This window comes from Leucoraja erinacea, chromosome 22 (assembly GCF_028641065.1).
Source record: "Leucoraja erinacea ecotype New England chromosome 22, Leri_hhj_1, whole genome shotgun sequence".
NCBI lineage: Eukaryota > Metazoa > Chordata > Chondrichthyes > Rajiformes > Rajidae > Leucoraja > Leucoraja erinaceus.
Window position 1 is genome coordinate 8,890,380 of NC_073398.1, and position 27,146 is coordinate 8,917,525.

The window sequence follows — 27,146 nt, forward strand, 5'->3', positions numbered from 1 at the left end:
TGCCGACCAACATGCCCCATCTACACAAGTCCAACCTGCCTGCGTTTGGCCCATAACCCTCTAAACCTGTTGTATCCATGTACCTAAGTTGTCGCAATAGTGCCTGCCTCAACTACCTCCTCCAGCAGCTTGTTCCATGCTGTTCTCTTTGGACAAGAAGCGAGCCGAGAGTGCCCTGGACTGCTGTGGTCTCAGCTTTAGCCGGCATGAATCCATCAAGCCTGAAGACTTCACACCAGAAATCTTTCATTGGGTGACAAAGCATCCGATGGCACGTCGCTGCAAGCAGGAACGCCGTCCGGCCCAGTATCGGAAATCTCCAACGCCTCTGTTAGCCCTTCGAGCACCTCCACGACATTAACTGACTTGACTAATGTCGTGAAAGGGTTCATCACCCTTTGTGTGAAAATGTCACCCCTCAGGCTCCAATTAAATCTTCCCACCCTTATCTTAAACCCATGTCTTCTGGTTTTCAATTCCCCTACTCTGGGCAAAAGGCTCTGTGCATTTTCCCGATCTATTCCTCTCATGAGGAATAGACCAGGAACCTCTCTGAGATCACCCCCCTCATCCTCTTGCAATCCAAGGAATCAAGTCCTAGCCTGCTCAACCTCCCCCTACGGCTACGGCCTGCATGTCCGAACAACATCCTCGTAAAATCTTCTCTGCACCCTTTCCAGCTTGACAACATCCTTCCTACAAAATCAAAACAGAACAGATGCCAATAACTAGATAAATTACAATAACTAGTAAGGCTACTCACTGATATATACGCCGAAGAGGCAGGGGAAGCAAGTCTTCTAGTTTCAACCCGTGGAATTCTGCTCGAGATTCTTGAAGCTTCTTAAATCGAGCGAATTGTTTGTTTTTCTTAATTTGCTCCTAAAACAGAACGCAGGAGACGCACATTAATTAAAAGGGCGTTGGGCACTGGTAAAATACATTATTCTCGCACACCGAGAAGATATTTCAGAAGATCTGTCGATGGAAACTAATTGCACTAGGGCACATTATTATGCACAGGGACGTTACTGAAGGTTGATTAGGGCAAATCTACCGGCTTTTGTCACATCGCCCTAATTATGCAGCCCCATGTTCCGACAATTACATTTATGTACACCCACTGTTAGAATCAATGTTACTTGTGCAGCTAGTGCTTAATCAATGAAATCAGTCAATTTACCATGGTCATATCCTTCTTCTTAATTAAGACAGCGATACCTCTCTCCAGCTCAGGGTGTTGAAGAGATAAATAAGCACATAGGTTGGGAACTACTGTCAAAAGAGGCGATGCTGCGATTTCACTCCTTCAGACTCTTGAAGGAGCAAGACTTTGCCGCCGTTTCCCAAAGGGGTGAGGGAGCTCCGTGCCACCTTCCCAAACTTGCACCCACATAAAGATGACAGCGCGGTCTCTAATGAGCAAAGACTGTGACGAGCGCGCACAATGCGAGCAAAGTCTGAAGTATGAAGCTTGAACCACATGCCAAAACTAATTGGGAAAGGAGCAAACTGCATTGAACAATTAGCCTTCCCTTGGCAAGATTGATTTCAGTTTAGTGTCACCTTCCTGACCAACAGAATGGCGTGCAAAAGAAATGTACGGTTTGAGAGTCATAGAAGTGAGACAGTATGGAAACAGGCCCTTCGGCCCATCTTGCCTACATTTTTGGGGCCCAGAACCTTGAACTGTTTTGGGGGCCCCGTCGCGACCAGCAACGAGGTTTGGGTAACCACTGTTATCTTCTTCAATGGGGTTGTCCCACAACAGGCCCCCCCCTGAAGCTCCTGCATTTTCAATACATTGAAAGTGATTTCAAGCTTTCTGCTGGTAGTTTACATAACAGAAGCTTAGAATTATCCTAACATATAAGCAATAAAATAACCCCCAAAGGATATATATTTCATGAAATAGACAATAGACATTTCTATGATCACCCACAATCAGTACCCCATTCCTGCCTTCTCCCCATATCCCTTGTCTCTGCTATCTTTAAGAGTTCTGTCTATCTCTCTCTTGAAAGCCTCCGGAGAATTGGCCTCCACTGCCAATCCACTCTTGAAGATAGCGGAGTCAGAGTATATGGGAAGAAGGCAGGAACGGGGTACTGATTGTTGATGATCTGCCATGATCACATTGAATGGCGGTGCTGGCTTGAAGGGCCGAATGGCCCACTCCTGCACCTATTATCTATTCACAACTCTCAGTGTGAAAATGTATTTCCTCATCTCCGTTCTAAATGGCCTATCCCTTTTTCTTAAACTGTGGCCCCTGGATCTGGACTCTCCCAGCATTGGAAACATGTTTCCTGCCTCTAGCATGTCCAAACCCTTAATAACCTTATAAGTTTCAATAAATGGCCCTCATACAGCTAAAAAAATCTTTACAAAAAATATGTTCCCTGAAAAGTCTCTTTGCCGAGCACTGAGATGAGAAAAAACTTTTTTGCCCAGAGTTGTGAATTTGTGGAATTCTCTGCCACGGAAGCCAGTGGTCTCGTCTCCTTCAGCAGCAGTTCGGTCTCTGTTCCCGAGCTCAGACACCCACTTCTCCTCACCTCACCTCCGCTCACTTCCCCTCACCTACACCTCGACTAATCCCCTCGCCTCACTAAACCCCTCGTCTCAACGATACCTCACCACCAAACTTCTCCTCACACCTGGACCTTGCCTCAACTAAACCGTACATCACTAAACCTCGCCCCTCAAATAAACCTCACACCTTAACCCCGCCTCAACGTAACTAAACCTCCCACATCACACCTGATCCACGCCTGCGCCACTCACCGCGCCTGGACTTTTGTACATACATTCTGAGCGCTCGTCGCAGTCATGCCCATAATGCCCCCTCGTGGATGAATTACCTGCAAGACTTTGAGAGCATGTTCCATGTTATCTGTGTAAGTGGTATAAAGATGAAGTTGAGGGCAGAAGCGTTCAAATCCTTGCCCTAGTTTTCCGTTCTCGAGATCACTCAACAGCATCCTGTGTGAGACCCAAAAGCCGTCAGCAGCTAAGTGACAAATATGACCCGTGTTTTCACACCTTACCCTTCCATGTCTCCCTCTCCCCTGACTCGCAGTATGAAGAACGGTCTCGGCCCCGAAACGTCACCCACTCCCTCTCTCCAGAGATGTTGCCTGTCCCACTGAGTTACTCCAGCATTTTCTGCCTATCTTCAGTGACAAATTAGGGCAGACCAAGACTTCATTTCTCAGAGCACAGGAGGTTGAAGGGCAATCTTATAGAGGTGTGTAAAATCATGAGGGGAATAGATAAGGCGATTGTTTGTGAAATGCCGTTATAGTACCGGCCTCAATTACACTGAACCATCCAACCATTCCACCGACAACTTATACAAGATGTTGGTGAGACCGCACTTGGAGTACTGTGCTCCGTTTTGGTCACCCTGCTGAAGGGAAAGATGCCATAAGGCAGAGTAGCTTTGTGAGGATGTTGCCAGGACTGGAGTGCCCGAGTCCTGCCAACACAGGGTGAGGTCGGACAGGCGAGGACTTTATTCCTTGAGACACAGGAGGCTGAAGTATGATGTTTTAGAGGTCATTGTGTAATATCACGAGGGGAATTGATGGGGTGAATGCAGAGTATTTTACCAGGCCAGGGCAATGAAGACCCAGAGAACTTAGCCTTAAGGTGAGAAATGAAAGATTTAATAGGAAAATGAGGGACGACATTTTCCAATCAGAGGGTGGTGGTTAAATGGAACTGGCTGCAAGAGGAGGTAGTTGAGCCAGGTACAATAACAACATTTAAAAGACACTTGGACAGGAACATGGATAAGAAATGTTTGGAGTGAATTGGATGAAATGTGGGCAACTGGGTCTATCTAAGATGGAGCATCTTGGAAGGCATGAACAAGTTGGATTGAGGAGCCCGTTTCCTTGCTGGACTAACTTATAAATTAGACAGGTACATGGATAGGAAAGGTTTGGAGAGATATAGACCAACGGGTGGGAAAATGGGACCAGTGATAGGCATGAACTAGTTGGGCTGAATGGCCTGTTTCCATGCTGTATGACTCTACGATACGGTATGTCTCATTGCCTAATTATACTTTTATAATTTCCTAAAATAAATTATCCCTGGAGGCAGAGCCTATTTCCTTTACAAAGGACAGGTTGAATGAACCCGCACAAACTGGATAATCAGAGATACACATCAGCCATCTTGCCGTGCCCACACGTCCTGCGTCTCTGCAACTTGTAATCTGACACCTTAGACACTGACCTCTGGGATCGGAGAAACAAGGAACTGCAGGTGCTGGCTTGCAAACAAGACACAAAGTGCTGGAGTAACTCAGCGGGTTAGACAGCATCTCTGGACCCTTCTTTGGTTTGAAGAACAATTGGCTTTTTACTGTACCAGGACATCACCAAGCAGTGTTTTACTAAGAAATTTAAAAGTCGAGTTTTAAACTAGTGTACCTGTTTATTGAATGGATGGACTTAAAGGTGCAAAATATGGCATCTCGTTCCTCCGTCCGCAGAGTCCCCTTTGCCGTTAAAATCTCTATAAAATACTGCAATACAAGACCATTAGACATTGAAGAGACTGTTTCTTTAAACCTTGAACATTGCATGTGACTATAAGTTCCTGCAGGGCACTCCGTTACAAGGGTAGCACTGTGGCACAGCTGGTAGAGCCACTGCCTCACAGCGCCAGGGACCCAGGTTCGATCCTGACCCCAGGTGCTGTCTGTGTATGGAGTTTCCACATTCCCCTTGTGACCGCGTGCGTTTCCTCCCACAGACGTGCAGGTTTGAAGGTTAATTGGCCGTCTGTAAATTGCCTGCAGTGTGCGGGGAGTGGATGAGAAAGCGGGATAACAAGAACTAGTGTGAACTGGTTAGATCGCTGGTCTGCGTGGACTCGTTGGGCTGAAGGGCCAGTTTCCATGCTGTATCTCTAAATTTGAACACTGAAACATCCTTACCACTGCAACTAACTCCAGCTGTTCGAAGTACCTCTGCTCCGTCTCAATCAACTCTTTCACAGTCCGAACCCTTTTCCTTTCCCAACGCGTTCTCTGCTCCTCCAGGTTGGTTCCGCCCGCTGGGTACTTCGGCTGAGGGCGACTTGCCATGGGGACACGGACTTCTTCACTGGAAGCTGGGTTTGGGAAACAGGAATCACGTGCCAACATGAAGTAGAACACAGGTAACATACAGTGGGGTGAATGCACACAGTCTTTTACCGAGCATCGGGGAACTAAGAACTAGAGGGAAACGAAAGGAACTGCAGATGCTAGTTTATAGCAAAGACAGACACAAAATGCTGGAGTAGGTCAGACTGCATCACTAGATTTTTTTTAAATTAATAGGTGACATTTCGGGTCGGGACCCTTCCTCAGAATCAAGAACTAGAGGGCATAGGCTGAAGGTGAGAGGGGAGGATTGAGTTAGAGTCAATCCTCAGGGACTACATTCACACACCAACAGCAACAGTCACAGCAGGGAAACATTCCCTTTGGCCCATGCCGACCAACATGCCCCAACTACACTAGCCTCACCTGCCATGTTTGGCCCATATTCCTCTAAGCCTATCCTATAACTTTAATAGGAACCTCAGAGATTGGTGGTTGGAAAGAGTCGAGCAGCATCTCTGGACCCTTCTGTGGTTTGCAACATTGAAAAGATGCTTGGGTAAGTGACAGATAGGATAGATTCGGAGCGATATGGGCCAAACGTGGTCAAATTGCTTTGGCTTAGATGGGGCATCTTGGGCGGCATGGTTGATTGGGCCGAAGGGCCTGTTTCCGTGCTGTACGACTATGAAACACGGGCAGCTTTGACTTTTTTTTTTGCTTTGGTTGGTTGATTGACTTGATTGTATTTGACTTGATTGACTGCAAAAGAGTTGATTGAGTGCGTTTCGTATTATCAGGTTGGCAAGCGTGCAATACAAAGCTTTTCACTGTACCTCAGTACATGTGACAATAATAAACCAAAACACCTGATTCTGAATGTAGTCCAGCACAGCACAAGGGACATGCGCTGAACATGATGCCAAGTTAAACTGATCTCCTCTGCCAGCACGTGATCCATACCCCCTCCATTCCCAACATCTCCATGTGCCTGTCAAAAAACACGATCGTATCTGCCTCCACCACCACCCCTGGCAGCGAGTCCAGGCATCCACCACCCAAACGGGTTAAAATGTAGAAAGACATTACTTCAAACCCCACACTAATTTCATTACCATTAGTTCAAAATAAAAACAGTAGCAGCTGGAAATATTCTGTAATAAGTTTCAAACTCATGGGTCCTAGCATTTAATTTCACTCCAGAAGACTTCTTTCCAGTCTGAACAAAGGTCTCGAACCAAAATCTAGTCTGTCCATTCCCTCCACAGATGCTGCCTGATCTGCTAAGTTCCTCCAGTGCTTTGTGATTCTTGCTCAAGATTCAGATTCAGATTCAATTTTAATTGTCATTGTCAGTGTACAGTACAGAGACAACTAAATGCATTTAGCATCTCCCTTGAAGAGCGACATAGCAAACGATTTGAATTTAAAAAAAATAATAAGTGTCCGGGTGGCGGGGGGGTGATTGGCAGTCACCGAGGTACGTTGTTGAGTAGAGTGACAGCCGCCAGAAAGAAGCTGTTCCTCGACCTGCTGGTTCGGCAACGGAGAGACCTGTAGCGCCTCCCGGATGGTAGGAGGGTAAACAGTCCATGGTTGGGGTGAGAGCAGTCCTTGGCGATGCTGAGCGCCCTCCGCAGACAGCGCTTGCTTTGGACAGACTCAATGGAGGGGAGCGTGGAACCGGTGATGCGTTGGGCAATTTTCACCACCCTCTGCAATGCCTTCCGGTCGGAGACACAGAGCAGTTGCCATACCATACTGTGATGCAGTTGGTAAGGATGCTCTCGATAGTGCAGCGGTAGAAGTTCACCAGGATCTGAGGAGACAGATGGACCTTCTTCAGTCTCCTCAGGAAGAAGAGACGCTGATGAGCCTTCTTGATCAGAGTAGAGGTATTGTGGGTCCAAGAGAGGTCATCGGAGATGTTGACTCCCAGGAACCTGAAGCTAGAAACACATTCCACCTCCGTCCCGTTAATGTGGATGGGGGTGTGCGTGCCGCCTCTGGACTTCCTGAAGTCTACAATGAGCTCCTTGGTCTTCTTGGAGTTAAGGGCCAGGTTGTTGTCAGCGCACCATGCTGCTAAGTGCTGGACCTCCTCCCTGTAGGCCAGCTCATCGTTGTTGCTGATGAGGCCAATCACCGTTGTATCATCTGCATACTTGATGATGGTGTTAGTACCATGTACAGGTGTGCAGTCATAGGTGAAGAGGGAGTAGAGGAGGGGGCTCAGCACACAGCCCTGAGGAACGCCGGTGTTCAGGGTGAGGGTTGAAGAGGTGTGCTTGTCTAACCTCACAGACTGGGGTCTGTTGGTTAGAAAGTCCAGTATCCAGTTGCAGAGGGAGGGGTCGATGCCCAGGTTACCGAGTTTGGTGATCAGTTTTGATGGAATAATGGTGTTGAATGCTGAGCTGTAATCGATGAACAGCATTCTTACATAAGTGTCTCTGTTGTCGAGGTGGGAGAGGGCGGAGTGAAGTGCCGTTGAGATGGCATCCTCCGTACTGCTGTTCTTGCGGTAGGCAAACTGATAGGGATCCAAGATTCCACCATCTGCAGTTCCTTGTGTCCCCATCTTACTTCTCCTCTGTGGACGTTCCTCAAAGATGTTCTTCTCCACACTGATGGGACCCTCTCTCACTGCTCCCTCCTCTGTGATACCTGCTGCACTCCTGCCCTTTGGCCATGTTCTGACTCGCACTCAATGCCACAGCCATCCATCTGCCAATCACATGCATCCACCGACCACTCGACAGGCTCTGTCTCACCCCCAACTCTCTCTTCCAGCTTCCTTCCCCATACTGCACTCAGCCTGAAGAAGGGTCCCAACCCGAAACATCATCTGTCCTTTCCCACCACAGATGCTGCCTGAGCCACTGAGTTCCTCCAGCACTTTGCGTTTTGCTCAGGGCAGCACAGTGGCGCAGCCGGTGGAGGCTTTGCCTCACAGCGCTAAAGACCCGGGTTCAATCTTGACCTCGGCTGCTATCTGTGCGGAGTTTGCACGTTCTCCCTGTGACCACATGGGTCTCCTCCGGGTGCTCCGGATTCCCCCCACATCCCAAAGTTGTGTGGGTTTGTAGGTTAATACTAATTGTATTAAATACATTAACTCTGTAAATTGCCCCTGGTGTATAGAGAGTGGATTGGAAAGTGGGATAACATAGAACTGGAGTGAATAGGGTCGGCGTGGACTCGGTGGGCCGAAGGGCCTGTTTCCATGCTGTATCTCTAAAGGAAGCACAGGATTCCAGCAGTCTTGTGTCTCTCAAGTTAATTCCTCACGTATGGATTCTGTACTTTGAAGCTTTGCTCTTTTCATAATTTGGCTCTGTCAGTCAAAAGCCAACTCTGGAATTTGAATGTTTACAACACGATTTACAAAAGAGCGAGTCCTCTCCTGATGTCCATCACTGCTCTTCAAAAATTAATCCTTCATTCATTCACCTTTATTGTTTACAAACCAGCGCCGATCCTCAGAAGTAATTAATCGAATGTTAAGCGCTTGAGACCCTTCCAAGAGATGTGGGAAGGCGATGCATAAACAAGGACTTGTTTTTGTGCTTGAAATTTACTGCCTTTGTTCCCATTTCTGTTTCTTGTTGATTGAAAGATGCAGCGGGGAAACAGGCCCTTCGGCCCACCAGGTCCACGCCAACCATCGATCATCTGAACACACTCGTTCTACATTATCCCATATTCACATCCATTTCCTACACACTAAGGGCAACTTACAGACTAGGACTACATACTTGGGGCATTTTTGAGTTTGGGGTTCCAGCACGCATGGAAACAGGCCCTTTGGCTCACCGAGTCCACGCCAACTATCGATCACCCATTCACACTGCTCTGTCTCCGACCAGAAAGCACTGCAGAGGGTGGTGAAAATTGCCCAACGCATCACCGGTTCCACGCTCCCCTCCATTGAGTCTGTCCAAATCAAGCGCTGTCTGCGGAGGGCGCTCAGCATCGCCAAGGACTGCTCTCGCCCCAACCATGGACTGTTTACCCTCCTACCATCCGGGGGGCGCTACAGGTCTCTCCGTTGCCGAACCAGCAGGTCGAGGAACAGCTTCTTTCCGGCGGCAGTCACTCTACTCAACAACGTACCTCGGTGACTGCCAATCACCACCCCCCCCCCGGAACACTTATTATTTTTTTTATTCAAATCGTTTGCTATGTCGCTCTTCAAGGGAGATGCTAAATGCATTTCGTTGTCTCTGTACTGTACACTGACAATGACAATTAAAATTGAATCTGAATCTGATGTTATCCCACTTTCTCATCCACTCTCTACACACTAAGGACAATTTACAGAGGGCCTGTTAGACTACAAAGACAGAGTAACTCAGCGGGTTAGGCAGCATCTCTGGAGAACCTGGAATAGGTGACGTTTTGGGTCGGTTGCCTTCATTAGACTCCACATTTTGACTGCTCTAGCCCATAAACCCACACGTCTTTGGCAAGTGAGAGGAAACCAGAGCACCCGGAGGAAACCCATGTGATCACAGGGAGAACGTGCAAACTCCCCACACACCCAAGGTCAGGATCGAACCCGTGTCTTTGGCGCCGCGAGGCAGCAGCTGCGCCACTGTGCTGTTCACTTTCTAAAAGCAACTGTACCTCTTCCGAAATTAAACCTGCCATTTTCCAACTCTCCGATGCCAGCCATTCTCGGCACGAACAGAACCATCTAAGTAAAAAGTCTGTTCCAGCACTTACAACTGAGCACTTGATCTGGTCAATGCTAAACACACCAAAATGGTTATTTCTTGGAGTCCATGAAAATGTAAATATTTGTTGCTTTTGAATTTCTTGTGCTCATTTATAATATCCAAGGTCCTTCCATAAGCTAAGATACAGTCCCTTTCACCTCTACACTTCACGCCTTGGGAAAGCAGCCAAAATAATCAAAGACTTGGGAACAGCTCTGCCCAAGATCAAAAGGCATTGCAGAGAATTGTGGATGTAGCCCACCCCAGACTCCCCACCATTGACTCCATCTCCACTTCACGCTGCCTCAGAAACACAGCCAACCTAATCAAAGACTTGCCCGTCCCACCTTGGTCATTCCTTCTTCTCCCAGCTCCCCTCAGGCAGAAGGTGCAGAAGCTTGAAAGCGCGTACCACCAGACTCAGGAACAGCTTCTTCCCCTTTGTTATCAGGCTTCTGAACAGTCCTTCCATAAGCTAAGGTACTGTCCGATTCACCTTGTGGACTTTGTCTCTGGAACTGATGCGCTACAATGCTGAGAACTATATTCTGCACTCTGTATTTTCCCCTTTGCTCGACCTACTGTACTTGAATTTGAACTGATTGTAGTCAAATATAGTATTATCTGATCAGTTTGGATAACATGCAAGCCAAAGCTTGCCACTGTACCCGACCGAGTGCACGTGACAATAATAAACCTGATCCTATACGTGTATCAAGGGTAGATCTTTTAAGATAAAATAGCAATTCTATCTTGAGCAATAAGTGAGTTTAAAGCAATAGAGGTTGATGAAAGCATCCATCACCTTAATTCCACAGACAGGTCACCAAAACTGTCAATTCCAATCTGCTCTGTAATTAAATACATCACTAATATGGATTTTTCCAAGATTGTCACCAGTTCTACAGACATCAAGTCTGTGACAGTCAAAGATTTCAGCCTTAAAGGTTTCAGCAACTTTACCCTGGTTGCACAAATCCAATAAACGAACACACTGCCGCGCCAATTAAAATTCAAAGATGATAGTTTGCCCTTAAAATATTTAATCCAGGAGTCCATCTAAAACGGAAAGCGAGCAGATGTATAAATCTAAACTGGCGGCACCATTTTGACACTGGGGTTTCTGCTTTTCACCTTGCACTTAAGCTTTTAAATGCTTCCTTATAGATTCACCATTGTTGCAGCATACTGCCCAGGGCAGCACAGTGGCGCAGCTGGTAGAGTTGCTGCCTCACAGCACCAGAGACCTGGGTTCAATTCTGCCCTCGGGTGCTATCTGTGTGTGAGGTTTGCATGTTCTCCCTGTGACTGCATGGATTTCCTCCAGGTGCTCCGGTATCCTCCCACATCCCAAAGATGGGGAGGGTTTATAGGTTAATCAGCCCTCTGTAAAATGGTGTCTGATGTGGATGAGAAAGTGGGATAACATTGAACTCATCAATGGGCGACTGATGGGCGGCATGGACTCGGTGGGCCGAAGGGCCTGTAATAATGGTGTATCTGTAAATTTAAACCAAGATGGAACGCAATGCCCCCTGTCCCACTTAGGAAACCTGAACGGAAACCTCTGGAGACTTTGCGCCCCACCCAAGGTTTCCGTTCGGTTCCCGGAGGTTGCAGGTGGTTGCCGGAGGTTGCAGGTAGTGGAAGCAGGTAGGGAGACTGACAAAAACCTCCAGGAACTGCACGGAAACCTTGGGTGGGGCGCAAAGTCTCCAGAGGTTTCCATTCAGGTTTCCTAAGTGGGACAGGGGCATAACAACTCACTGAGGACAACGATAACAAAGCATCGTCATGGGAACTCATTACCTTCAAGCAAGACCCACAGTGTTTGAGTAACTCAGCGGGTCAGGCAGCATCTCTGTAAAACATGGACAAGTGACGTTTCGGGTCTGGACCCTTCTTCAGACTGGAGAAGGATCCGAGGAAGGGTCCTGACCCAAAATGTCACCTATCCATGTTCTCCAGAGGTGCTGCCTGACTCGCTGAGTTACTCCAGCATTTTGCGTCACTTTTGGTAACCCGGCATCTGCAGTTCCTTGCATCTACATTACTTTCTAGCACTCAGCGATCATCCCACAATCTCCCTCCCAACTCCCTCCCAACCCACCCCCAACCCCACTCCACACTGACTCCATCTACACCTCCGCTGCCTCAGCAAGGCCGCCTACACAATCAAGGATCAGTAACACCTTGATTACTCCCTCATTCTCCCCCCCCCCCCCCCCCCATCAGGCAAGAGGCACAGAAGTGTGAAAATACACACCTCTAGAATCAGGGACAGGTTCTTCCCAGCTCTTATCAAACAACTGAACCGTCCTCTCACTAACAAGGGAGCGGTCCTGAGCAACCATCTACCTCTGGAGACCCTCGGACTATCTTTAAATTGGACTTTACTGGACATTACCTTGCACTAAACATTATTCCCTTCATCCTGTATCTGTACACTGTGGACGGATTGATTGTAACCATGTATAGTCCTTCTGTTGACTGGATAACGCGACAAAAATGCTTTTCACTGTTCCTTAACCCACGTAACATGAAACTAAACAAAACACGACACCATCCCGAATGATATACGCCATGACTTTTACACCTTTAGCTCCCAATCTGACACCACTGTGGATGCTGGCTGGTTTCATGGTTCAGGTTGGCCGGGGCAACGAGTGCTATAAAATTGCACACATTTCCCACGTCTCAAAACTGCACCAAAACAATAACTCCTTGCGGCTCAGTAGGAGCACATTAGTCACCAGCGTCACAACTCAGAGCTAACACCTACACGTCAAATCAAATTATTTAAAGACTGCATAAGATGTTATGAATTTTGTTGCATTTGCCCATTTTGTCAATTTTTGGCAAGTTTACATGTTTAACAAGTCAGACCCAAGAAGGAGACAAAGTAGTAGGAAAGAACTGCAGACACTGGTTTAAATCCACGGTAGACACAAAATGCTGGAGTAACTCAGTGGGACAGGCAGCGTCTCTGGAGAGAAGGAATGGGTGACGTTTCGGGTCGAGACCCTTCTTCAGTCTCGACTCAAAAGGTTGCTGCCTTACAGCGCCAGAGCCTCAGATTCAATCCTGACCTCTGGTACTGTTTGTGTGGTGTTTGCATGTTCGCCCTGTGACTGCGTGGGTTTCCTCCAGATTACTGTAGGTGAATTGTCCTCTTTAAATTGCCCCTATTGTGTCGGGAGTGGATGAGAAAATGGGATAATGTAGAAATGTACATAACATACAAACAGCTCTAGACTGCCCAAAACAGCAAGATATTGCAGAGTTGTGGATGTAGTCCTGTCAATTACACAGACCAGACTCCCCACCATTGACTCCATCTACACTTCACGCTGCTTCAGAAAAGCAGCCAACATAATCAAAGACTTGCCCGTCCCAGCTTGGTCATTCCTTCTTCTCCCTGCTCCCCTCAGGCAGAAGGTACAGAAGCTTGAAAGCGCGTACCACCAGACTCAGGAACAGCTTCTTCCCCTTTGTTATCAAGCTTCTGAACGGACCTTCCGTAAGATAAGGTACTGTCCGATTCACCTCTATCCCATCGCGTACATTGGACTATGTCTAAGGAACTGATGCGTTACAATGCTGAGAAGTAGATTCTGCACGCTGCATATTCCCCTTGGCCCTCTGCAAATTGCCCCTAGCGTGTAGGACATGGATGAGATAATGGGATAACGTAGACCTAGTGTGACTGGGGTGATCGATGGTCAGAGTGGACTTGGTGGGCTGAAGGGCCTGTTTCAATGCTGGATCTGAACGAAACTATAAAAGACTGCATCGCTCCAGACATTTCCTGCACTTGCAATTGTTTATCGAGTCGCTTTGTCACCTAAATGAGTTCAAGCAGAGGCCCGTGAGCATTTGGTTCCCTCTCGGTATCAGGAAGCCAAGATGCAGATGGTAATTAGTTCCTCCAGGAAACGTAGAGTGAGGCGCTCAGGAAATGCAAATAATAAACCCTGAATAATCTTCCTATCCGTTGTATAATTTGCTCCCAGTGCAATGCACCTGCTGCAACTCAGACCCCGAATGTCAATGGTAGACAGCGTACAGCACTCTCTCTGGTCCATTCTCTACTCAACACTAAGGTGTAAACATCGAGCAGACCCTGCAACAAAAGTCTACGGGAAAAACCTACACTATTTAAAAACTAATTTACACTATCCTCCCTCTCTCCTTATCCCCCTCCTCCTGCCGGCTCTCCCTATCACCCCCCTCGATATCTCTCTCCCCATTTTTAAACCGCCCCACCCCTTCTCTGCCACCCCCCCTCTTTCCTTGGCTCCCTCTTATAGGGCCTGTCCCACTTTCACCACCTAATTCACGAGTTTCCCCTTGACTCATACTCGCAGCATGGTCGTCACGAGGTCGTAGGCAGGTTGTGATGCTAGTCGTAGGTACTCGTGGCATCAAGTAGGTTGGGGCGTTTTTCTAGCCTGATGAAAAATGTCCATGAGTAAAAAAGGTTGTGAATTAGGTCGTGAAAGTGGGACAGGCCCTTTATCCCTCCCCTCTCTCTCCTCATCCCCTGCCTCTCTCTCCCTTTATCCCACCTTTCCCGATCCCTCATTATCCCCCTCTTTTTCCCCTGGCATGCAGGGAGTGGATGAGAAAGACAGATAACATAGACCTAGTGTGAACGGGTGATTGACAGTCGGTGTGGACTCGGTGGGCCGCAGAGCCTGTTTCCCAGCTTTGCCTCTAAACTAAACTATCAGATGAAGTTATGTACAGATGCAAGTACAAACATTTCAGGAAATTTCTCGCAATAAATCTTACAACGTCAGATCGAGTGGCAATATCGAGCATTTGCTAATTATGGGGTTTTAATATCAGATATCATCTGTGGTACATTTTCCTTGCCTTCCATCAATTAATTTTTCAGGGAGAATAAAAAAAAACACACACACATCTAAATAAGACTTAATTAATCGTGAATTGTCAGCTCTCCATATCCACAGACAGTGCCAGCTCAGTGAGGACGGCCAGAAATGATCGCATTAAGTTCTCTCACAAGAGACTCTGAGAAACAGACACATTGATTGAAAAACCAAGTCTCAGACACATGTCCCTGAACACAGCCAGCTCTTGGATTCATCGCGCAAGGAATTCAAAGAGCGTTTACGGCACTTAAGTTTAAAACATTTCTGTACCGTTAGAGCATCATGGAGCCATACAGCACGGAAACGGGCTCTTCGGCCAAACTCGTCCGCCTGCTCCAAGATGCTCCATCTTTTAGACTTCAGGGATACAGAGTGGAAACAGGCCCACTGAGTCTGCGCCGACCATCGACCCCCCGCACACTAGCAATATCCTACACACTCGGGACAATTTACAAATTTACAGAAGCCTATTAAATTACAAACCTGCACATCTTTGGAGTGTGGGAGGAAACCAGAGCACCCGGAGAAAGCCCGTGTGGTCAGTGGGAGGACGTACAAACTCCGTACAGACAGCACCCCTAACCAGGATCTAAACCCGGTATCTGGCGCTGTAAAGCAGCAAGTCCACCACATCATCACTGTGCTGACTAGCTTAGCTGGTTCGACCTTCCTGTGTTTGGCCCATTTCCCTTGAAACCTTTCCTATCCATGTAGACATAGACATAGAAAATAGGTGCAGGAGCAAGCCATTTGGCCCTTCGAGACAGCACCGTCATTCAATGTGATCATGGCTGATCACACACAATCAGTTCCCCGTTCCGGCCTTCTCCCCATATCCTCGATTCGTCTAGCTGGAAGAGCTCTACCTAACTCCCTTTTGAATGCATCCAGCGAATCGTCCTCCACTGCCGAAGCAGAGAATTCCACAAATTCACCTCTCTGTATCCATACTCCAAATGCAGCCTAACCAATGTCCAATAAACAAATAATCATTGGATTTCCAACAGGCCCATATCCCTCAAAACTCCTCCTTTTCCCTTTCTTGTCCCCACCTACCCCCACCCCCGATCAGTCTGAAGAAGGGTTTCGGCCCGAAACGTTGCCTATTTCCTTCGCTCCATAGATGCTGCTGCACCCGCTGAGTTTCTCCAGCTTTTCTGTGTAACCTCCCTCAAAACATTTCCTATCCATGTACCTGTCCTTTAAATGTAGTAATTGTACCTACGTCAACTACCCCCTCTAGCAGCTCGTCCAAAATTGCTACCACATTCCGAGTAAAAAAATGTTGCCCCTCAGGTTCCTATTGAATCTTTCTCCTCTCCTCTGGTTCTTGATTTGCCTACCCTGCTTAGAGGACTCTATGCATTCACTCTATTCCTCCCATGCTGTTATACACGTCTATAAGATCACCAACCTCGATCTCTCTGTCCAAGCATCCATCCAATGATTGCCTCAATCTAACTGTTCAACAACATTTCCACATTTATTTTTCCTTCTGGGATGTGGGCAGCAATTTCAAAGCCAGAATGTGTGATTGATTCCCAATATCCCAAACACACCCATTCCTTGCTATTCGCTGCTTTCACGTTCTCCCTGCGCCCACGTGGGTTTTCTCCGGGTGCTCCGATTTCCTCCCACATCCCAAAGACCTGCCGGTTTGCAGATTAATTGGCCGTCGTAAAGTTCCCCTTTGCCCTGGGGCAGGTTGTTTTTCAGAGGGTGGTGGGCGCCTGGAATGCACTGCCAGGGGTGGAGGGAGAAGTCGACATGAGAGTGGCAGTTAGGAGGTCCTCACATCGACACATGGATATGTAGGGAATGGAGGGATATGGATCACGTGCAGGCAGAGGAAATTAGTTCAACGTGGCATCATGTTCGGCACTAGCGTTGTGGGTTGAAGGTCATAGAGTTGTACAGCGTGGAAATATGCCCTTCAGCCCAACTTTCCCTGTCCAATAACATGCCCCATCTGCACTATTCCCACCTGCCTGTGTTTGCCCCGTATCCCTCTAAAACTACCCTTGATTAGATATGTTGATTTCTCTAACTTCAAGTAACCCTAGCATCCCCTCTCTCTTCCCCCGTCCCTCCCCCACCCCAGTCATCGTACTAGTTTCACTGCCGTCTATTGAGTTTCACCGTCTGTATAACTCGTTATCACCCAACCCGCAGCCAACAATGGACCATTGTGGGCTCCACCTTCCCTTGATCATCGTTTCTTTTTGCATATCTTTCATTCATATGTTCTACATTCTATATCTCTAGTTTCCCTTTTCCCGACTCTCAGTCTGAAGAAGGGCCTCAACCCGAAATGTCACCTGTTCCGTTTCTCCAGAGATGCTGCCTGGCCCGCTGAGCTACTTGGGTCCAGCATTTTGGGTCAAACTTCAGTAACTAGTTCGCCCCAGACGACTTTGACTGTAGTAATCACTGCTGAACAAGCTTCAAACTGAAAGAGCACTAAGTGCTCATACAAAATCATCATTCTACTAAATAAGCTTTCTCGGCTTAGTCTGTCTTCCTTCACGTTAAAATGTTACTACCTTTTCCTTAGTGTGCCTTAAAATTACAGACGTTGTAAAAATCCAAAACAAAGGCAGAAAGTGTTGGAAGCATAAAGCTGATAAATATCTTCACTCGGGCATGGGTCGTTTCATAGAACAAAGAACGGTGCAGAACAGGAGCTAGCCCTATGGCCCACAATGTCCATGCTAGACGGAACACCAAGACCAACTCCTATCTGCCTGCATGTGATCCATATCGCTCCATTCCCTGCATATTAATGCCCCTATCCAAAAGCCTCGTGAATGCCACTATCCTTTCTGGTTCAACCACCATCCTTAGCAGTGCATTCCATGCCCCCACCACCCTCTGTGTAAAAGAAAACTTGCCCCACACATCTCCATTGAATTTTCCCCCTCTCGTCCTCGAGTGTTAGACATTTCCACCTGTGAAAAAGGTTATGACTGTCTACCCTATCTATCCCTAGGAACTGGGTGAAGGAACAGGTTATCCGGTGTGGTCCCGATTTGAAACGTCAGCCAGTCTATTCCCTCCACAGGTGCAGCCTGACCTGCCGAGTTCCTCCACACTTTGCGCTCTGCTCAAGATTCCAGCATCTGCGGTTTCTAGTGTCCACATGATATCTCGCGGGGATCAATGAAGTAGGGTTGGAAGGGGACTTTTATGTAGCGTGTCCATCAGCATTAAACAGTTGAACTGAACCGTTTGCTAATGCGTAGGAAGTTGTGTATTGTGTAGTATTCACTGGAATTTAAAAGGATGAGGAGATCTTATAGAAACATATACATTTTTTAAGGGATTGGACAGACTAGATACGGGAAAAATGTTCCTGATGTTGGAGTTCAGAACCAAGGGTCACCGTTTAAGAATAAGGGGTAGGCCATATAAGACTGAGATGAAGAAAAACTTTTTCACCCAGAGAGTTGTGAATCTGTGGAAATCTCTGCCACAGAAGGCAATGGAGGACAAATCACTGGATATTTTCAAGAGAGAGTTAGATAGAGCTCTTGGGGCTAACACAATCAAGGGATATGGGAAGAAAGCAGGAATGAGGTACTGATTTAGGGTGATCAGCCATGATCATATTGAATGGCATGCTGGCTCGAAGCCCCGCACCTATTTTCTATGTTTCTATGTTTTGTAACAGGCAGATGTGATGTATCGTATACAGACCCACCTACTGTGGTGAGACCAACGATAAGGCTGTTCACATGCAGAGAGCAGCTCGAGTAGTTTCAACAAATCCGTAAAAAGCCAAGTTTGAAAAATAAAAAGTGTTTTTTTTTAATGGTGAAGCCAAAGAATTTAAAAAAAACGGCTGTATTATTTTATTTATCAGCTGTACTACTAATACTTTCGATTTGCAAATCCCAACAAACTTAATGGGCTACTTCAGGAATTCCACCACTTAATAATTCAGCACGAGCTGTTCGCTGTAAAAATCATTCATTGCCAGGGGCAAAGCTCTCAGAAAGAATTAAATGTGCAGGAAAACTGAGGAATGGGATTAAAATCAAAGGATGGATTGGGGTCGGACAGTTTTATGGAGAGGAAGGGTTTAGAGGACTATGGGCCAAATAAGACAGCCCAATATGTCAACTTAGTCGGCATGGACTAGGTGGGCCAAAGGGCCTATTTCTGTGCTATCTAGTTCTATGAGGACTAGCAGGAGGGAGAGTGAGAGACCAAAAGGAGATGAGGCTTAAAGTGGTAAGATTGACACAAGGTTTGCTAGAGATGGGTTTAGGTTTATTATAGTCATGTTTACCGAGGTTTGTTCTGCTTGCTTTCCAAACAGATATGCCATACATAAATACAATCGTCAAACTCAAGGAGGTAGAGCAGAGGGGGAAGATACAGGGTGCAGAATATGGTTCTCAGCATTGTAGCGCATCAGTTCCAGAGACAAAGTCCAATGTCCACAATGGGGTAGAGGTGAATAGGACAGTACCCTAGCTTATGGAAAGAGCATTCAGAAGCCTGATAACAGAGGGAAAGAAGCTGTTCCTGAATCTGGTGTTGCCCACTTTCAAGCTTCTGTACCTTCTGCAGAGATGGAGCAGGGAGAAGAAGGAATGACTGGGGTGGAACAAGTCACATCCCAGGCAGTGTGAATTGTTGATGAATCAATGGTGGGGAGTCTGGTCTGTGTGATGGACTGGGCTACATCCACAACGCTCTGTGATTTTGTACGGCCTTTGGTAGAGTTGTTCCTAAACTGACCCACACACCAGCACGTCTTCGGGATGTGGGAGGAAACCGGAGCACCCGGAGGAAACCCATGTGGTCACAGGGAGTACATGCAAACTCTATATGGACAGCAGCTGAGGTCAGGATCGAACCCAGGCCTCTGGCGCTGTGAAGCAGTAGCTCTACCAGCTATGCCACTGTGCCATCCCTGATATCTGAGAATGATCCTGGCGATGATTGGGCTAATGTATGAGGAGCGTTTGGCAGCTCTGGGCCTGTACTCACTGGATTTTAGAAGCATGAGGAGTGGATCCCATTGAAATCTATTGGATAATGGAAGGCCCAGAAAGAGTGGATGTGGAGAGGATGTTTCCAGTAGTGGGAGAGTCTAGAACCAGAGGGCACAGTCTCAGAATAAAAAGATGTACATTTAGAGTGAAGGAGTTTATTTTGTTAGTGTGGCGAATCTGTGGAATTCATTGCCACAGATGGCAGTGGAGGCCTCGTCATTGGGTATTTTTAGAGCGGAGATTGATTGATTCTTGATTAGTTTGGGTATCAAAGATTACAGGGGGAAGGCATGAGAATGGGGTTGAGAGGGAAAAATAGGGTTGATCATGTTTGAATGGTGTAGTCGATTTGATGTGCCAAATGGCCTAATTCCACTCCAAAGACGTACAGGTTTGTAGGTTACATTTTCTTGGTAAAAATGAAAAGTGTCCCCAGTCTGTGCAGGATAGTGTTAGTGCGCGGGGGGTGGGGGAGAGAATCGCTGGCCAGCGTGGACTTGGGCCTGTTTTCACGCTGTATCTCTAAACTAAACTAAGTTTTATGGCAATCTTCCATTCCAGCCTTGGCCACAGCCAGACACACCCTACACACTCTGAGCAACTTCAGGCGAGGAAGGATGAGCATAGGTGTCGCTCCGAGTGTTGGCCAACCACCAACAAAGCCACCGGAGGACGGCAGCTATCTGTGCACCTGGGGGACAATTAGGCAGCTTAAGGATCAGTTGACGGTGAGAAAGCACCGTTTTGCAGGTGACAAAAAATGTCACCCGCTATTGCGCACGCAGAGTGCGTTGACAAGGCTGACAGAGCCAGCGCGGGCTTAATTACGTGATGGCCCCCATAATGTTGCATGTCAACTCCACTCCAGGCCTCTGTCACCTTCGTTCCTGCCTCAGCGCAGCGCCAGTCACCTCGCGCTTCCTTCAGCACCGCGTTTTTTTTTAATAAACGTCGCAGCAAGGATGCATTGTTAGCCGGCTGGAAGAGTTTAACAGTAATTAACCTCTGCTCCATCTCCTGGGAGCCATACATCAGCCACTTGCCACAACACTGTAAACAAGTGGATCCTGATCAATGAGGAGCCACGCTGGCTGAAGGGCTCGCTAATAATGGGAACCATTCCCACACGGACAAGCCCACACAACTGATGGTGCAAGCGTGACATTATCTTCAAAAATTAAAAAACACTGCAAATACCAAATCCCATTTTTCAATGCATAATTGAGACCCAAGATGATAGCAAAAGATTTGAGCGCAAATAAAACCAGATGCCTTCCTTAATATAGATAGAGTAAGTGGCCTATTACTGCAAATATGTCGCAAGCACTTACTCTGCCAGATAACACATTCTCCTCCTACACTAAAATGGCACACAATGAACCCATGTGGTCGCCGGGTGATTGCTTTTTAAAATTCCAAGCACTGAAGGTTTACGATCTCCTCCAAATTCTGTCAGTTAATAAATTAAAAAAACCTTAATTCCAATTGCACAAACCAGAAGCAGCGATAGCTGAAGGCTGAGGATTGTGATTCTGCAAATCCCGAACAGCACCTCTGACTCTGAACCGTCAACACTAAGTGGTTTCCAAATGGAATGGACCCTCCGCATTAACAATGTCACCGCTGGAAGCCACAACACAGCAGAGAGCCATTGTTAGACTTAAATCCATAATTCTCTCCTTTCTGCAACCCTCCTCCCTCTACTGCAGTCAGTCTGCCTCACAATCGCAATCCTCAGCCTTACGGTGCCAGAGACACTGGTTCAATCCTGACCTCGGGTGCTGTCTGTACATTCTCCCTGTGACAGCGTGGGGTTTCCTCACATACTCCAAAGCTGTGCGGGTTTGTAGGCTAATGGGCTTTTATACATTGTAAATCGTCCCAAGTATGTAAGATAGTGCTGGCATACGGGATGATCGCTGGTCGGCGCGGACTCGGACTGTTTTCACGCTGCATCTCTAAATTCTAAAGTAAAATTCTCTCCTTTCTTTCATCCGCCTCCAAACAAAGACCTCCGCTCCCCAAGTCTCTGAACATGTTGCTATGACTCTGACGCTGAGAGTTCATTCATATAGGCTGGGTTCATACAATTGTCCATTGCCCCTCATTCTTTGACCCAGTTTAATTGCCATATATACCAAAAACACAACAATTACATTCCAAATAGACACAAAGTGCTAGAGTAACTCAGTGGATCGGGCAGCATTTCTGGAAAACATGGATGAGTGACCTTTCTAGTTGGGTGCCATTCTTCAGACTAGCATCTGCAGTTCATCCTCTCTATGTTATGATCCATTCCACCGTGCAATCTTAGAAGAAGTTATGGGAGACCCTCTATCACTGCTCCCACTCTGTGATATCTGCTGCCGAAGTATCCCGACCTGAAACGTCACCTATCCACTTCCTCCATAGATGCTGCCTGACCGGCAGAGTTACTCAAGCATTTTGTGTACTTCTTTGCAAACTAGCATCCATGGTTCCTTGTGTGTATATTGTTCACTGCATGCAAGATGGCACCGTGTGGTTGCCAAGTGTACCAAGTCTAGAGGAAGGGGCAGTCACCATGGAAACCAGCAAGCAAATTTGGAAAGCAAGGCAGACACACGCACACATATACATGCGTGCACACGCACTTGAATGGGGCTCCAGTGAAACCTGAACTACTGCCTTGGAGGAATCAGTACAAAAAGGAGTTGTGTTTTTCTGATACGAGGCCCGTGACCAGTGTTCACTGGTTAGATGACAGAGTTCCTCAGTCTGAAGAAGGGTTTCGGCCCAAAACGTTGCCTATTTCCTTCGTTCCATAGATGCTGCTGCACCCGCTGAGTTTCTCCAGCACTTTTGTCTACCTTCGATTTTCCAGCATCTGCAGTTCTTTCTTAAACACCTCGAATAGAAACATCGGGTGTTTGACAGAAGATAGACAGAAAATGTTGGAGCAACTTAGCGGGACAGGCAGTATCTCTGGGCAAAAGGAAGAGGTAACGTCGAGCCAGAACCCTTCTTCAGACTGAAAGATAGGGAGCAAAACAGGGTTAGCAAAAATGGCCTCAGGCAGGGTGGAGTCCATAATGGCCTATTGGTGGCTGGGGAAGATGTGCTAACGAGATGGATACAAGGATGTGATCAGTGGAATTAGTAGGACGACTAAGAGGGGGGGGGGGGGAGAAAGAGGGGGGGTGGGGGGGAAGAGAAACGAGTGATCTGTTTCACAGAGGTCATCTCACAACTCACTGGATATCAGCCGTAAATACATGGATTAAAGATACTGATGTCAGTAATGACCGACAAAATGAGGAGAGGTTAGAGCAGGTGCATATGAACCTCTGGCTCAGCTGGAAGGGCTGTCAGGGTCCCTGGAAGGAGGTGCAAGGTGTTACATATGGGGTGGTTTGACTGGGAAGGGATTTCAGTAATGGCGAAAATTATTCAAACCATCCAAAGATCCGACTCAGCTTGAACTTCAAGTCATGGATCCGACATGTTGCATGGTTTCCTCTGGAACGCCAGAGGCTGAGAGCAGACCTGTACAAAATTACGAGCGGCAAAGAAAGGGTAGACCTTCCCCTTCCCCCTTCCTTCCCCCCCCCCCCCCCCCCCCCCCCCCTCCCCCAGGCTGAAAATGTCAAAGATGAGAGGGCTTAGCTTTAAGGTGAAATGGGCAAAGTATAAAGGAGATGTGTGGGGCAAGTTTTTTTTTTTTTTTAAATCACACAATGGGGGGGGGGGGGGGGGGGGGGGGTGCCTGTAACGCACTGCCCCCCCCCTTGGTGGTTGAGGCAGATATGAGTAATGTTTAAGAGGCTTTTAGATAGGCACCTGGATGTGCTGGGAATGGAGAGATATGGCAGGCAGAGGAGATCAGTTTAGCCTAGCATCACGCTAAGCACGGACATTGTGGGTCGAAGAGCCTGCTGCGGTGCTGTACCGTTCTACGTTCAATGTTCATTTCAATCTCTCACATTCTTCATTCCTCCTGGGAATCAAAACCGCACAAATTTTGCAAAGAATTATTTCCTCGTTATTCAGGAGTCGACAGATTAGTTTACTGGGGAACTACGAAGCCACTCAGTAAAATGTAATTATCAGAATTACCAGATGCCAAAACGACTGGAAAAATATATAAATTCTCGACGGCTTTGACCCGATAATTAAGAGACCGGAATCCTAAGGATGTAATCTTCAGAATCCTAAAACTTAAATCTTGATCTTTGATTATTTTAATTAGGAGATGCAAGCAAGCCTCCGAGTATTTAATCTACTGATGAAGAGCATCGTAAACTAGCCTTTGATAGTTTACATTCGTTCAAAAACAAATCAGCAACATTTCTGTGAATATTCTCAATGCGAAAAGTGTTTGTCCAGCATTTCACTTCAGTCAATGTGGGAATGAATATGTAGCTCAACTGTGGCATAATCCTTTGGCCATTTGGCTACAGAGAGAATCTCACTGTGAGTTAAGATTTCAAAGGGATATCTGCCCAGCCAGCATGAAAGAACCACCCCACCCTGGCCACGCACTGTCATTCTAATCATCGGGAGAAATAGATACAGGAGTATGAAAACCATAACTACCAGGTTCAAGAGCAGCTTCTGACCCGCAACCAGTAGTGCAGCGGTAGAGTTGCTGCCTTACAGCATCGGAGACCCAAGTCCGATCCCGACCTCGGGTGCTGTCTGTACGGAGTTTGCACATTCTCCTTGTGGGCGTGTGGGTTTTCTTCGATTACTCCCGTTACCTCCCACATCCCTAAGGCGTGCGGGTTTATAGGCTTCTGTAAATTGTCCCTCCGGTGCGTCGGATAGACCTAGTGTACGAGTGGTCGATGGTCACTGCGGACTTGGTGGCCGAAGGGCCAATCTCCACGCTCTATCTCCAAACTAAACCATCAGGTTGTTGAACATGACAAACGGTGACTAAACTACAAAGTACGAACTCTTGTGTAAGAAAGAACTGCAGATGCTGCTTTAAATCGAAGGTAGACACAAAATGCTGGAGTAACTCAGCGGGACAGGCAGCATCTCTGGAGAGAAGGAATGGGTGGAGTTTCGGGTCGTAGAGGAATCAGCCCCCATCCTCGGGGACCAGTGCGTAAAAGGTCGCTACCCTCCAGCGCCGTCTAATAACTCTGGTGGGGGTCAAGGAAAGAGCGTTCACATCGCGGCCCCATCTTTCCACCACCGCACACAAGAAGCACAAGACAGATGCCATTGTGTGCAGATGCCGAGAAGCGTGTTCAGCTCTGGCTGAACAACACCTAATCCTGCGTGTGGACTCGATAAGAAGAATAACTCTGGTCATAGTAGAATCAGTAGATCGAGTTTTCTCTGCTAAAACGCTGGATTCACGAGATGTCGTATCATGGGCAATTGAAGCGATGGAAGGGATTGCTTTTAGGCAACTTGACAACGGAACTTCTCCGACGTGGAATCTCGCAGCACGGTGGGCAGCGGTAACGTTGCTCACAGCGCCGGAGACCCGGGTTCGATCTGGATTCAGATACTGTTTGTGCAGAGTTTTCACGTTCTCCCTATGACCCCGAATTCCTCCCACATTCCAAAGATGTGCGGGTTTGTTGGTTTATTGGCCTCTGTAAATTGTCCCTCGTGTGTAGGATAGAACAAGTGACCACTGGTCAGCACGGTCTTGGTGGAGAAAGCGCCTGTTTCCATGCTATATCTCGAAAACTAAAACTAAAGTCATTGAGATAGAACATAGAACAGTACAGCACAGGGTGTCCTCCAGGTTTTGGCCAATCTGGTCTGGCTGTATGAAGTTGGACACCATGTCCAGTAGATTTTCACGTTCCTGCACCCTCTGCACACTTGATTTCTGTTCTGCAAACCCCTCTTCAGGATCAGCCCAGAACTGACCCCCAGTACTCCCCTCTGACGAGGGAGAAGCACTGTGCAGCCCTACAAGAGGTGCTGCTGTGGGTTTTACATAGAGCCCACAGTGGCTCGACTCCATCTCCCGGAGCCTGTCACATTGGAGCAAATGCTCCACACACCGCTCCATCCGGCTCCAGCGCTCACGGTCGCTGGCCGCCCTAGCGTTTCTACGGAAACGAAAACACATGATCATGGCATATCTAGATGACATACTTATTGTGGGCAAAACTTTGGAATTGGCCAAACAAACTGTAACAGCAACAAAACAGTTATTTGAAAAACTGGGGTTTATTATCCATCCAGTTAAATCTAAATTAACGCCTTCCACTACTACGGACTATTTGGGGTTCACCATTGACTCAGTTCACATGTCGGTGACTTTGCCAAAGGGAAAGGCTATAGACTTAATAGAGGCTTGCAATAACCTCATTGACATCAGTAACCGTCCATCAGATTGGTAGCAAATGTAATTGGCAAAATGGTGGCTGCTTTTCCAGCCACACAATTTGGACCTTTACATTACCAAAATTTACAGAGAGCAAAAATACAAGCACTCAAAATCAATGCTGGTCATTTTGACAGACCAATGAAGCTACCAATCAAAGCTATAATGGAACTAAAATGGTGGATAGATAACATTTGGCTTTGTTTCAATCCAATCATTATCAGCAACCCTTCTATGGTGCTACAAACTGATGCCAGTGCACTTGGCTGGGATGCCACCAATTCCATCTCCAGCTGTGGAGGTAGATGGACTGCTCAGGAGGCATCATTATTACTAACACTGGGCATAAACTACCTGGAAATGTTGGGTGCATTCCATGGCCTAAAGTTAGGTATGTTACAAAACCTACCTGAATCGTGGCTGAGCATCTGCCCCACCCCTTGTGTGTGATTTTGGCGCTGTTTAGAGGGGGCGGGTTTAAAACGCGATTTTTACTAGGCTGTTGCAATCGAAAATGTTCAGCCTAGTAAATCATTAATGAAAAATCACTGAAAGACCCCGTCGCAAAAGGTATTATTAGTTTTTATGGCCTTGTAAAATAGTTAGTTTAAAAATCACTCTCTAAACTCGCAACCTCTCGCAGCCCCAGGGTTTTATAAAGCAAACAATTAAAGGTATGTACCTTATTTTTACATTAAATGGGGCATGTATATAACCCTGTTATTAAGTTTTCTATAGCGAGTAGCTCATTTTGCGCTCTTTATATCCCGCAGTATTTTTCTGGGCATTTGAGGGCACAAATCCAGCGCAATGTGAACGTTCTAAACCAGCCTGCTCACAGGAACCCACTAGAAAACCGATTTAAATTGACTTTAATTTACAGCAATTGAACACTAAATTCCTTCCATTTGGCCTATAAATTGATGTAAATGAGATTTAAAAATCATGTTTTATTGTGAATTATTTGTGAATATTATTTGGACACTTGTGCTATTTAAAAATGTTAATCATTTATTAAGAAATGGATAGATGTTTAGATCTAGTAAATTGAAGTTTGAAATTAGCTACAATTGGGTAACTAAC

The 27,146-nt window shown here is 46.9% G+C and overlaps 1 protein-coding gene across 4 annotated transcripts in view; it reads right to left on the reverse strand.

Moving 5' to 3' along the window:
- Window positions 1–27,146, reverse strand: part of arhgef39 (Rho guanine nucleotide exchange factor (GEF) 39) — a 70,661-nt gene that overhangs the window by 37,996 nt on the left and 5,519 nt on the right. For all 4 annotated transcript variants that reach the window (XM_055652893.1, XM_055652892.1, XM_055652890.1 and 1 more), the window contains exons 3-6: window positions 4,955–5,130; window positions 4,446–4,540; window positions 2,865–2,985; window positions 764–882 (exon numbers count right to left, since the gene is read on the reverse strand). In XM_055652893.1, the coding sequence (XP_055508868.1) occupies window positions 764–882; window positions 2,865–2,985; window positions 4,446–4,540; window positions 4,955–5,130 (511 nt within the window). The remainder of the gene's footprint in view (window positions 1–763; window positions 883–2,864; window positions 2,986–4,445; window positions 4,541–4,954; window positions 5,131–27,146) is intronic.